The sequence below is a fragment of the Ciconia boyciana genome, chromosome 16 (genome assembly GCF_034638445.1).
Source record: "Ciconia boyciana chromosome 16, ASM3463844v1, whole genome shotgun sequence".
NCBI classification, from domain to species: Eukaryota; Metazoa; Chordata; class Aves; order Ciconiiformes; family Ciconiidae; genus Ciconia; species Ciconia boyciana.
This window is the reverse complement of record NC_132949.1, coordinates 8,347,801-8,360,890: the sequence shown is the minus strand read 5'-3', so window position 1 is coordinate 8,360,890 and position 13,090 is coordinate 8,347,801. Positions and strand designations below refer to the sequence as shown.

The window sequence follows — 13,090 nt, the reverse complement described above, 5'->3', positions numbered from 1 at the left end:
AAATTCTGAACACACAAAATCCCTTTCCGCAATAGCATCAAAGGAGGACAGATCTCTAAATCACAACAAGCAAATAGGAAAGAAAATCAGCACCTCAGGGCATGGAGGTGGGAGAAGAGACTTCAGAAGGGAGGGCGAGAGCAGAACCAACTCTGCCAAAGATGACTTCACCACAGCAGCTCTCCTCCCTCCACTGAGCAGCCCGGCATGGCAGACACACACACTTGAACATGGAGTTTCAGCTAAGACAAACCTACTCAAGCTAGGAGACACCCATACTTAAAAAGGTGGTAAGCAGAGAGAAGCCCCCTGGTTTTCAAGGAGCACAAGTCTGTAATTCTCAGACTAAGGAATAATGAAAATGGGACCGGTTTTACTCTCCTGGGTACAGTTAGTCTCCCCTTGGGAGGACAGGTAAGAATGAATATCTACAGCTTTTAGGAGTCAGAAGTGCAGCCTGAGCAATGACTATTGCAGCAGCAGCATAAAGAACCTTTTAGCCATGTAAGCTATGGGTTTGCACTAGTGCAGCGCAGACACAGCTTGCAGTTCTTAAGGGCCATTTAAAACACAGGCACTTAAACACTCAGCAGGTCCCTCCAGCCCTCCTGTGCTCAGCAGCCATCACACAGCCCTGGTATGATCACAGCCATGCAGATTTCTAATAAGCAAACAAGTCAAACCTCCCATTTGAGGGCTTCAGGCCGTGGCTTCATGGGCCAGGCAAGGATCCTTTTCCCTCAGGAGATTGCTCTTGCACGCCTGAAGCTCCCTCCACCTTCCTCTGGTGCACTGACTGACCACAGCCAAGTGTAAGCCACCAACCTAAACGTGTACAATCACGTTCTCAGAGGTAGGAAAGAGGCTTTTTCCTAGAACTGTAGTTTCCAACCTGTGTATCCGTCTATTACTTCCGATAGCAACACGCAAGATAAACAAGAGCAGCGAGCTATTGTACTGGCTGCAAGTTTGTTATACAATGGTTGGCATCTCCACTCCAGCCTTTTGGAAAGAAGAGAGGAAAAAAAAAACCCAAATCATGCATGTTTCAAGTTGCTTTCTCTGCTGTGGATAGCAAACACTCAGTAAGAGCTCAGGAGTTAGCTGCCAGAGTGCAACCCAGTTTAGCCAGGTCTCTTGCAGAAGCCTGTTACTGCAGGAGTTTGAAAACTGCTGCTCCAGGTGCCTCATGGCCATCTCTGCTCAGCACACTTCAGCAGAGTGAGTTTTAGGAAGTTTCCTCCTTATCCCTCTATGTAGCATCATCAAGCCCTGCTGATCAGCATTTTCCTATTGCTCCAGAGTTGCTGGACATGGTGACTCCTTGCCTGCCACAGCAAGGCAGGAGCTAAGTGAGCAGTGTTTCTTAGCTCTGGTCATAAAGTCTGCAAAGAAATCCAGAGGTTTGGAATGACTATGGATACTGCAGAACAAGAAGGAAGAGGGCGCATGGAAGAGGAAGGGGTGCGGTGCCAGGATGTGTGATATGAGTAAGATATTTGCATTTAAACAATGTTCAGTAATTTCTGTAGTTAAATGATTCATCCCCAAGAACTTCAGCAGTTGCCCTCCGTCAGGTGCTTAACTGGTAAGTTTGGTTAAATTAATGTAGTCTCATCAGACTCTCCCACTTTGTGCTTACCTCCAGTTACAGTTACAGACAGGACAGAAGAAGGGAATGCACAAGACTGGCTGGTACCTCTGGCACTAGGCTGCATTTCTGTGTCGGCACACATCCCATTGAGATATTTAATCTCACTCAGCTTCAGACTTGCTCACAGCACACATATTAAGGATACTCACTAGAGGAATGTTAGTTGTTCTAGAAGCCCAGACACACCTCCCACCCCTATTCACAGGAGTAGACAATTGCAGTGATCCTTCTGGTGCTCAAAGTTTGTCATGAGTCTATAGTCTGAGAGGAACTGCAGCAGCTGGTGCCCAGTTTGCTGCAGTTTTACTCTTGTACCTTCACCCACATGTTGTTCAGCAGGACTTTAACACAGATATTTATACCAGTCAAGTTTTAAACAGGCTGGAATTGTACAAGACATTCTAGACAGGAGAGTCACCTTATGGAGCTGCAAAGCTACCTAATGGCTTGTATTTCCCACAAGTACATCCTTGGCCTTTAAAGGAAAGCCCTGAAAACTCTATTCCTCAAGGCAAGGAAATAAACACCTTGAATAGTTGAGGTGAAATGTGTCATCCTCTGCAGAGTACGTAACAGTCCCAAAACAGAAGATACCCCTCGAGAGCCAAAGGAGCCGTTACCATATTCCACAGGATGAGGATGGAGTTAAGGCTTGCAGGAATCAAGTCAGAAGCCCAATGCAGAGTAATTTAAAAAAAGAGATGTTTCCATCTTGCTATTTCCATGCCTTTCAATATTGCATTGTTTTAAAAAGAAGAGCAATTCCACCATCTCCCAAATTTCCCATGCTACAGTCTCATCAGTCCCCTGGTTTCTCCCCCATGAGCATTCCTGGATACAGAGATGATTTTTTTTAAAGCTAAAACAACTGCCAAGACAAAGTGTTTAACATGTTTTAAAATTATTTAAAAGCAGGAAACCAACCTCTTATTTCTTCCTTAAGTCTCCATAAATGCAAAGCCTGGATCAGGAGTGACATAAGATATATGTCACTCCTGAGAACCTGAAAAAGCAACACTGAATTCTAAGAAATTTATACTTTTGTTGATCTAGCAACCTTCCCTCCTATCACTGCATAAGCACTAGAAAAAACAGGCTGTGGGTAGAAAGTTAACTTAAAACAATTGGAAACAGAAAAAATACCAAATCTGAAAAACCATGATCTAAGAATTAAAGACCATTTAAATAATCCAGAGTGACCACTGAAAAGAAGAAAAAAATCCAGATTAGCAGTTGTTTCTCTACACAAATGGAACCATTCAAGTTATTTATCCCACCTACCTCAAAAACAATGAACAAACCACTTCATTTGCTGTTGAGCTCCTTTTTAGGAGACTGGCCTCTATAGATGAAGGTTTTGTGAAAGACCCAGGTGCTAGTACTAGAAAGTAACTTTTGTAGAAGTTTAAGATGAAGGAAGAGGTTTGAAAAAAATAGCATGAAGAACAGCTGAATTACCAACTATTTCAGAACATCCTCTACAAGAAAAGTATCTCCAATCAAAATCAGTTTAATGCCTCAATTTATCCCCCCCCCCCCCCGAGTTTGAGATTTTAAAATCTATAATGTGAAAAAAGCTTCATGCCACCCCCACCCTAATGGAATTATGACATACTTGCCTAATGGTATCTGTAACCCAAAGCACAACAAATAGATACCGATTCTCCCTTGCCAAGATGAGAGATGCAGGCGCGTGAATTACACCAGGGGTTTTTTTAAAAGACTTTTCAATTTTTCTAATAATTTTTTGCTACACAGGTAAGAAGATTTATACAATAACATTTTCAACTGAAAATACTTTTTCACAACAGTGGAGCAAGCAGTTAACTGCCACGTGTGCCTTTCACAGTACATCACTATCTAGTACAAAGATGGACAATATCACAATCAAGCACTCTCCTCTGCTTATCTGCTGTCCAATCTCATTCCATGGCAATGGAAGAGTTATCTTTGCAAATGAGTTCACAAATCAAACCTCTACAGCTTATGGGGTCTGCATAGAAATCTCCATCCCTGCAAGACAGTAACAAGACTATTTCAGCACAGTTTTCTCAATAGTTCAACTATTTAAACACGTGGTCACTAAGATCTACACAGATATGTACACAGGTACAGATGTCAGTCCTATAACAAAGAGTGAGTCTACATTCACAGATGTAGATTACTTCAAGTCTCTGCTACACATTTGAAGATGGACACTGACCTGACCAATTGTCTCTGCTTTAATTCCCTTGGAACTGAGTTAGCATACGTGAGGGAGGTACATATCAGAAGCTGCTAGCAGCCTTTGAGTGTGACCTGGAATACGCAAGGGTAATACCAATATTCCTTCACTACTCGCCTTCTGTGCCCCCCCCCGCCCCCCCAACCCAGACTTACAAGTAGGAAAGAAGAACATAATGCAGTAATTTAATAAGCTAACTTGTACAAGCTGACTCCAGATACCACCTTCCTCCAGCACAACACACACAGACTGGTTCTTCCCACAACAAGAAAAGACACAGGCATTTTCGGCAGAGGTCCATTCCTGTGGGCACACAGCTGGCATGCCTGCTCCTGCTCCCATTCTTTCAAAGGGAACTGTGGTCTGTTGCAAAGAATCTTGTCATCTTTTACCAAAGGCGAAAGCTACCCCTCCCTTCAAGAACAATGGCTTCAATGACAATTAAGTCCGAAAATCCAGGCCCAGCACACCAGTCACTGCTTTGCCTTTTTCACAATGGTGCCAACAGCTGATATGACTGTAGTTTTGGATCCACTTGCGCTGGTTGTCACTGTGACAACACCTGGCAGTGTTGCAGTAGTGGTGAGGATGGTGGGCTGAGCTATCGTTGTTACAGGGATGGCCGAGTCCCACTTGCTCTTCCTCTTCTGGGCATCTATGAAATTGATTAGATCAAGCAAATGAGGATTAGCATCATGTTAAAGGTCACCAATCCCTTTGTAACACCCTGTCTCATCAACTGTTAATATACCACTGCTTGACTAGACAACTTTCCCTCAGGTTAATTTCAGCATACACTGGCAGTAAATGTTGAGGAGGAAAGACAACTTTATACCTCAAGAGTCAAAGTAAAACTACACCTGAACTTCAGCCAAATGGGAGACAGGTTCAGTCCCCGCCCCAAAGCATATTTAATTTTAACAGAGCACATGGATCTCCGTTGCTCAGGTTACAGGCACAGGACGCACTCATCAGCCTCCAGCGTTTTTTCTCCCTTCCTCCCAGTTTAAAAGGCAGGCTGTAGGCGGGAAAATTATTTTCAGTCTTTCCAAATCTCGAGATGTATCAGTCCCATGAACACTCTACAACCATAGACATCAGCAGGTTTCTTGACCCACTAATAAATCTCTTCACTATCCCACCTGTCCCTAGTCTTTCACTCCAGAAGGACAGCCATGGCATATAGGGACTACAGGAAAGCTAGTCTGTCAACCCCTAGAAGAAACACTTTCTAGCATTATATACACAATCAATAAGGAGCCTTCAGGGTTTCCAGGAAGCACTAATCCCAGCATTACTGCAGCTTAATAGGTACAATCACAACTATTCTTTACCTCCCACAGTGGTACTGGCTGTTGTGGTTGTTGTAGAGGCGGCGCTTGTTGTTGTACCCTTTTTAGTGCCAGTCACAAATTCAATCTGGGAAGGGACAGACACATAGGAGAAAGGGAAGAAGACAAAAATGAAGTGTTAATATACATAGTCTTTTTTTAACCCACATCGCCTCTCTCTGTTTTTAAAGAACAGCTTTAATGCCATGTGAGACATTGGCCTCCAAGCTGACTGTCATGTGGGAAGAAAGATGTAGAGCTCAGGCCAAAGCATACTGAAGTAATGATCACTAAGGATTCCTGCAATCCAGCTCCTAAGTCACATACAATAAAAATGTGTTTGTTAACTGGTGTAAGCATAGGAATTTCATATAGCTCGTAAAGGACAGATCCTGGTCATTAAAGAATGTATTTATACAGTTAGAAGTTCTTGTTCTTTTTCCTTTAAGAAACATACAAGACAAGTCCCTACCTGCACGATTTACTGCGACTGCATCATAGCAGGAAACCTAGCAACAAGAGCTACAACAGCATGCAGTCTCATATTTTCAAAACTGCAGATGTGGGCAAGGACGTAATCAGATACCTGGGTTACTGTGCAAAAAACAAAACAAGTAGCAAGACACAGCATGCACTGCAAGAAACAAAAATACCTCCGCATACTGAATATGGAAGGAGCCTTCTGCAAGGTTAGATGGCAATCTCTAACATTAAACAGTTTTCTAATGACAGCCACTAGCTTAAAGGCAACACCACTGAAGGACAGGAATAAAATCTCCCAAAGCCTGTCTGTGTTCTTTTTTGGGGGTACATAAGAACGTACATTTTGCAACAAGCCCAGTTAAAGTTAAAATAGGCCCAACATTTCTTGTTGTTGAAATCAGATGCAAGAAGGCAATATCAAGGAGAACAGAAAGCACGTATTGTCTCACAATGAGATAAGGTGAGGAAATTAAGCTATAACTAGGCTATGCCACCAGGCAAAGTGTCATAGATTAAGAAAAAAGCTGTACTTTATGCATCATCTTGCCCATACCTGGCTTACCAAATATCATTTTTAGAGCTCTGATACTGACAAAATACTGACAAAACCGAAGGAAATCCAGTCAAATAAACAACCTAGAGAAATGGACCTATAAGGAAGGGCAAACAACTTGATCTGTGCAGCTTGGAAAAAGACATGCAAGAAGAAAGTACAGAACCAGGGGAAAACAAACCGTATTAGCACAGAGCACAGTTCATAAGAAACAGCAAAGCAACAAAATTAAACTCAGCAGGGAAGCAAACAAAAACCCTGCATCTCAGTCTCTTTTGGTTTTGAATAGCTACCTTTGTGCGTTCCTTCTTGGCCTTCTCCAATTTGTCCATTTCAATCTTCTGGGCTTTAGCTGAGAAAGATCAGAAATTACAAGTAGCACTAGAACAGTAAAAATCCATAGTTCTCTCTCTCATACACTTCCCATCACAAACAATCAAAAACTTCAAATTGTGTCTAGAAAACTAAAGTGCCATGAAACTAACTACTGCTTTTTAATCAAAGCATTACTGCACTAAATTAATGATTTAAGAGATGAAAACATTGAAGAACCAATTTAAACGAAAAGGCTTTCCAGCCTGATGAAGCATCAATACCATTCAGGCATATCCAACCACAATGAAGTAGTTAAAGAGCAGCATGTGATGACTTCTCATTCATAAAGGAAGTGAAGACTCTAATACAGTTAATTAACTACAAAACACAAGAGCTAAGTTAGGACAAAAGAAGACTTCCTGGAATTACCTAGTGCCTCATAATATGAATCCTCTGACCAGCCATGAGGATCAAACATGTCCTAAAGAAAAAAATAAGTCAGATTAGGGCTATTTCCACATATACACAAAATCCAGCTCAAAAATGTTTTATGTATTTCTGTTCACTGATGATACTCATTACTGATTTCTTCTTGTATTCTAGTGACACAAAGATCACATCAGACCTTTTTTATAGGACCACATTCTGTTGTGAATGAAGAAACAGCTTTGAAACCAAAAGGACGCTGGGATAAGACATGCATTTTTCTGCTGCTCAGCTTCTATCCTCCCAAGGAGTTTCATGTATATCTACACACTTCAGCAGTTTTTGTTCAGAATCATTATACCAAAGTTGGAGGCACTGAGGCTCAGTACCACATAAAAATGTTCACTTCAATGCAGAAGATCAGACTAAAGTTCCCTTAAAGAATGCCTAAACAAGCAGGCTCAAGAAAGCCTGAGGTAAGAGCTCACACCTCTATATTACCTTTTACCCACTCCCTTGCCAGTCAAAAGTATTGCACCTCACCTTTGGATAATTCGTACCGAGTTCATCAATTGAACAAAACTGGATCAGCTTTTCATAGATGCTGCAAAGGAAAGACAAGAGTTCAGAAGAACAGAGCCAGTGAGCTAGAAGTAAATGGAAGCATTTCAGATTTGTTAGCGGAAAGAGTTTACCACCTCTTCACACTGCAAGAGTAAAATCAGAACCTGGGAAGCTATGCTTGCTATCATGGGTGTGGCATGCCATTAACCACATTATTTTCCACTTTCCCCAATCTAATCTCCCAGCTCCCAAAACAGACACATCTTCTAAAATACTTCAACCAAAGCCTGTACATTTAAAGTCTGATACACCAACTCTAGTTGTTGCTTCACAGAACACAAAGAAGAGTTTTACTGTTTCAGTTACAAAAATGAGAAAGACATCATTTGATTGTAAGCAGTAGTACTTCTTGCTCAGGATCCTGTTTCTGCTACAACTCCAACAAAGAGGAAAATTCTTGAAATTTGCTGTGTGGTGCTTTCGTCGCGTAGGAAAAGATGGTAGCTCACCTGGGGTTGCGGAACTCCTTCTTCCTCTGAATGATGTAGTTCATATCCATGCCCTCTTTTATTTTCCTCTCATAGAGTTTTTGAATTTTATCCTAAGGGAGAGGGATTACAGGGTGAGCCAGTACAAAAAGGAGGAGCACACCAGCTGACTATCAAAAGTGTACATGTGGAAACAAGCCAACTGAACCAGTGACCTCCTTGCATGAAGCAAGGCTTCCACCTCTCCCCTAAGGCCAGGCAGGCTGATTAGTACAGACACTCCCTCCTTTAAGGTCTGAAAGTATCTTCATTAACTGTCTGGATGGGTAAGGGAACTAATCTTTGCACTTTTTGAAGGCTTCAGTGATTAAAGATTGGCATTTGAGGCACTAGTGCACGCTTCTTCCTCTCAGTCTCTTGATTCCCTTTATAGCAATGACTGTAGAGAAGTAGAAGCCAGCTCCAACAGGGACAGGTGAAATCCACAAAGGTTCTCCCACAACTTACAGTGACCATCACACCCACCTCCAGATTCAGTCATGCACGTGAAAAACAGCTGCTGGGCTACACTGTGCAGACATCAAGGTTCATGGCTATGCCTGGGTAACAGATGAGCAGAGCCAAGTTCTGCTGGAGAACTAAAACCAATGTGATCATCATGTACTGCTGGTGGTGTCTACTGGCAGCCAAACGCTTAGGAACAATGTACTTGTAAATCCCTGCTTCGGCCCGAGTGACCAGTTAGATGGAACCAGCTTCTCTTTGCAGATCACTCACATAGTTACGAAGTCTATGGATATCTTACTGAAGCCACAAGCCCCTGAAAAAGGCAACTTAACTGACTCAGGTTGGAAATGTCAAGCAGTCTACTCTCCAAAAAGACTAAAACATTTAAAAATAAACACGATCTTTTTCTTCCTCAGCAAGGTAGTGAAAGACCTTAAAAGTATTTTTACTCTGGTGATGCTGAAGGGATAGCAAAAGCAGAAACTTTCAGATGGAGCATAAACTTTAGTTGTACTACTAGGAGAATATTCTCAGTAATTTCCTTCATCTTTTCTTTTTGACACAAATTTCTCATGTACAAGAGGCATATAAAATAAGACCAGAGGCTAGGCCTTCAGTCTTTCAGGATGGGAGAGTTGAGTCCATTTTCCTTTGTTGCTTCTGGATAAGCCACTTCACGTTTCCCTCTGTACAGACAGTCAACTCGAATACAGAACTGACTATTGTCTAAGAGTTTGCTGATGCCTGAATAAGAGAGGATTGTTAAGAGCTGATATGAAACTCCTATTTCATCAACCTCAAAAAAAGCTTTTTAAGATAATTTTCATCAGGTCCTCACAAAATTATCAAGAAGAAATTACACAATCTCCACATCCAGCGCACACATCATGAAGTTTGAAGGAACAACTGTAAAAAAGTGAATTTTGGGAGTAGAAATGATTGAATAGGTGTTCCCTTTTGCCCCCTCCCCGTGGAGGTAGCAATATGGTTCACAAAGTCCATAGATGGGGAATTAGTCAACTTTATAATAAGAAATACTCCCTTTGGTAGAGTTCAAGATAGTTTATTAGAGGAAGAATCTGACAAAAGGAAAGAGCAAATCAACAGTGAAAAGCCTAGAACATTTTGCATCTCTAAAGAACAATCCCATCTCCTTGCTTAAAGTGCTGTAAGATGTGGTTTGACCTGCTAACAGAGGACAAGTTCTCCTTTGATTTAACATAGTAAACTGCTGTCAAAGGGGAAGAAAATCTGCTTTATTCTATCCACTGTCTCAAGCTTCGTGCATTCCTCAGATCTAACGCACCCTAATTAACTGATGTCAGAACAGTAAAATCCTCCTACAGCACAAGAGTGGGTATGCCCAGGTATGCTGTGCTGAAAAGAAGAAAGCGTGATGGCGAGTCATTCTGATTCACCATTGCACATTAGTACTTTATAGAGCATTCCAGAATTGATTCTTTACTTGTATTTCTACTGGGCAGATAACTGCAGTTAAAACTCAAATGGGTGGTAGGAAACAGCCGCCCCTGATCTTTCATTTGCCCTTCATCAGGAGGAGGAAAACAGAGCAGAAGGTTATTGCAAAGTTGGTTACTGCAATTATTTGGGTGTGCACCAGAGAAAACATGCATTTGTTTTCTTTTGCTGCCTCTAAGTTACTAGCCTTCCCTCTAAATGTTTATCATCTAGAGTTATGTAGGTGGAAAAGGAATCCAGTCAATGCTGCCTCAACTATTCCAGCGAGGGGATTCTCAGGCCCATATAGAAAAACAATGATTTGTTCTTTCCTATAGAGCTGAATTTGCTGAGGTAAGAGGATAGCAGCCTTCACAGTAAACATTGCTTCTGTGTCACTGGTGGGATCAAGAGCCATTTTAAAGCATAAGTGACCCACAGAGATTGGAAAACAGCTTTAAGCTACTTTGAGATTCCTAAACTAGAATTGCTGTAAAGCCTAAAGCATTAACACAGTGCATTCATAAACTCAGTGTGGTAAAACCCCATCTTTAATGCTATATTTTTGACTTGTGTAAAAATACCGTGCAGAGTTCCCAAATATCCCCCCTCCCTACTGAATTGTAAGCCTTTTAAAAAAATAAAGTGGACTTATACCAACCTGCAAGTGGTTAGAACATCTGCCAGGAGGCTCAGGAGGGATTTTGATCTCATCTGGAGACATGTTCCGCACCCTCTCTGAAAAAGACGCTGTAGAGAACAAACTGGGCATGAGTTCTGGCAATATGAAAGGGAATTTAAGCTATGCAAGTCATTAAACTTGTTTTATGTCCTTGCTAGTACTACTCTATCATTGAGAACTGATGAGTAAAGGTAACAGGGGAATGCTGTCAACTGGTACTTACGGTGTTTTCAAAGTGCTGAGCAAGAAGCAACTAACCTAAAGGTTAGATCATTAGAAGAGGGATGCGATGCTTGCTTTATTGATAACTACCTTATACTGTGGCTCTGTGTCACACCCATGCTTAAAGCTTTATTTTCAGGGGTCTCTTCACCCCAGAATGGAAACGTGAAAAGCTAAGCTACTTCCCACTCCAGCTGCCATTGCTGATAAGATCCTCAAAGGCAAAGGATCTTCAGAGGAACAAAGGTGCACCCTCCACTACTCCAGGTCTTCCATATGCCCTTTAAAGTCCTGCTCTGAACAGCTCAAGATAACCTGGAGTCGCTGACAAAACTTGTGCCAGGATACTCTCAGAAAGAGAATCAGACTGTGTATGCGGAGGATCACGGGATCAATCTAAAGCAGCCTGGCTCACCACCATTTTTGGGGAGGTAATCACTTTGGGTCTTATTTATTTCAAGACCTACCTACATGAACCAAAACAGTTCAAGAAGGGAACAACCCTCCACAAGGCTGTCAGGAGTTAACTACAAGAAATTACATTTCATCCTTAAGTTAACGTTTCCTTAACAGGCACTTTGATCTTTGCTTACCGAGTCCAACTATTGCTAGAAAGAACAACTCCTTCTGCAGGACTGAGAACAGACCAGAACAGATTGCCAGATTTCTACAGCTGTTTGTGTTGGGATATACTATTAGAGTACCCGATTGCCCTGTAAAGATTAGCTTACAGAGTTACCAGCAAAAGAAACTGCCATGTTTCCCCCTATTGCTTGCTACTTTCCCACTATTATGGGAAACCCAGGCAGCTTTCTAGCCAAGTCTTGGAGCAGAGATTTGTGCCACATTTAAGCAGCTGGGATTGTTTTCAACCATAATTTGTACAGGGAACACATCCCAGAGTTGTAGTCTGTAGTGGATAAAAGAGACCTGACACAAGCACAGAAGTCATATCAACCAAGCCATTCACATTTGCAGCTCCTCAATTATACATTCCTCAGTAAAAGCTGCCTGAACTGCAGTTCCAGCACACTCAAGTTCAGCTCCTTTGACTAAAGCCCAGAAGGGCCCAAAGGACAGACACTGGCATTTGACCACAGCATGCTCTCCTGCCTTCCAGCACAGAGCATCAGATAGCTGAGGTTACAATCAACACTACACATGTTCAGTGCTACTACAGTTTCCATTTCTTTTGTAAAAATGTAAAGCACTAAAGACAATATCCTTTGGAGATGCAGTGCTAGCAGGCGACCACTCATTCTATTTGATCAAGATGTTGCTGAGGGTTAAATTCTTCAGCAGTTGCTAGTAATGAACAAAAAGTGTAATTTGGCATTTACTAAGAGGGTGCCTCTGGAAGGAAAGCTTGCCAGAGCCCCTACAGAAAGGCAGGCAAACTGGAGCTCCCTGACAACAAGGCAGACATTTGTTATAGTTTACAGCTGCTGGTGGGATGGGGAAGCCTCTAGTTTAATTAGAGTTTCAGGAACCCAGAGAGACAGTAGCAAATAGACAAAAGTGTGCATAATAGACAGCACACTAGGCTTTCCAGAAAAGGTGAAAGCTGATTAATGGCTTAAGAGATTTACAGCATCAGCAGAAACATTAAAAAAGAAAAAAGCCACCAAATCCAGACTTCGTAAGGCAAAGAAAGGACCTTTAAAAAAAAAAAAAATCAAGCCTACCTCCAGACTAGACATCCCATTGGCTCCTTATCTTTGCAGATGACCAGAAGAACCACAGAGAAACAAAACATTTATAGGAAGGGGAACTGTGGGCTCATATAAACTCAGGAACTCTGGGCAAGAACTCTGTCTAGCCAGAAAAGAAGTCAAAGTCATAAGGTTATGTTCAGCAACGAATTCAAAGTTCCCTTGAAACAGAAATAGCATTGGAGGCAGAACAAGAGCTCCCAATGAGATGATATATTTTGACACATGACTTTTCAGGTTTTGGTGCTCATTTGCTCTTTCATTTGAGCCATGTGAAAACAATCATTTATCAACATTATACTGATGAGGGAAGGCATCTCTCAATGGCTTACAAGGAATTGGAACTAAGACATCTTTGTCTACTGCAATCCCGCCATAGCTGTATGCAGCTGAAGACTGACTCAGCAGTGAGACTACCTGCACCTCGCAAACTGAGCACAAACATTAATCATTACTCAGTTATTTCATGAC

General features: G+C 41.8%; 1 protein-coding gene across 2 annotated transcripts in view; it reads right to left on the bottom strand.

The window, feature by feature from the left end:
* Positions 1 to 4,049: 4,049 nt before the first annotated feature.
* The window catches only part of SAP30BP (SAP30 binding protein), a 30,598-nt gene continuing 21,557 nt past the window's right edge, over positions 4,050 to 13,090 (bottom strand). For both annotated transcript variants that reach the window (XM_072881072.1, XM_072881071.1), the window contains 7 exons: positions 10,665 to 10,753; positions 8,060 to 8,151; positions 7,530 to 7,590; positions 6,990 to 7,041; positions 6,539 to 6,597; positions 5,213 to 5,297; positions 4,050 to 4,533 (listed from right to left, as the gene is read on the bottom strand). In XM_072881072.1, coding sequence (XP_072737173.1) covers positions 4,352 to 4,533; positions 5,213 to 5,297; positions 6,539 to 6,597; positions 6,990 to 7,041; positions 7,530 to 7,590; positions 8,060 to 8,151; positions 10,665 to 10,753 — 620 coding nt within the window. In that variant the 3' untranslated portion in view covers positions 4,050 to 4,351. The remainder of the gene's footprint in view (positions 4,534 to 5,212; positions 5,298 to 6,538; positions 6,598 to 6,989; positions 7,042 to 7,529; positions 7,591 to 8,059; positions 8,152 to 10,664; positions 10,754 to 13,090) is intronic.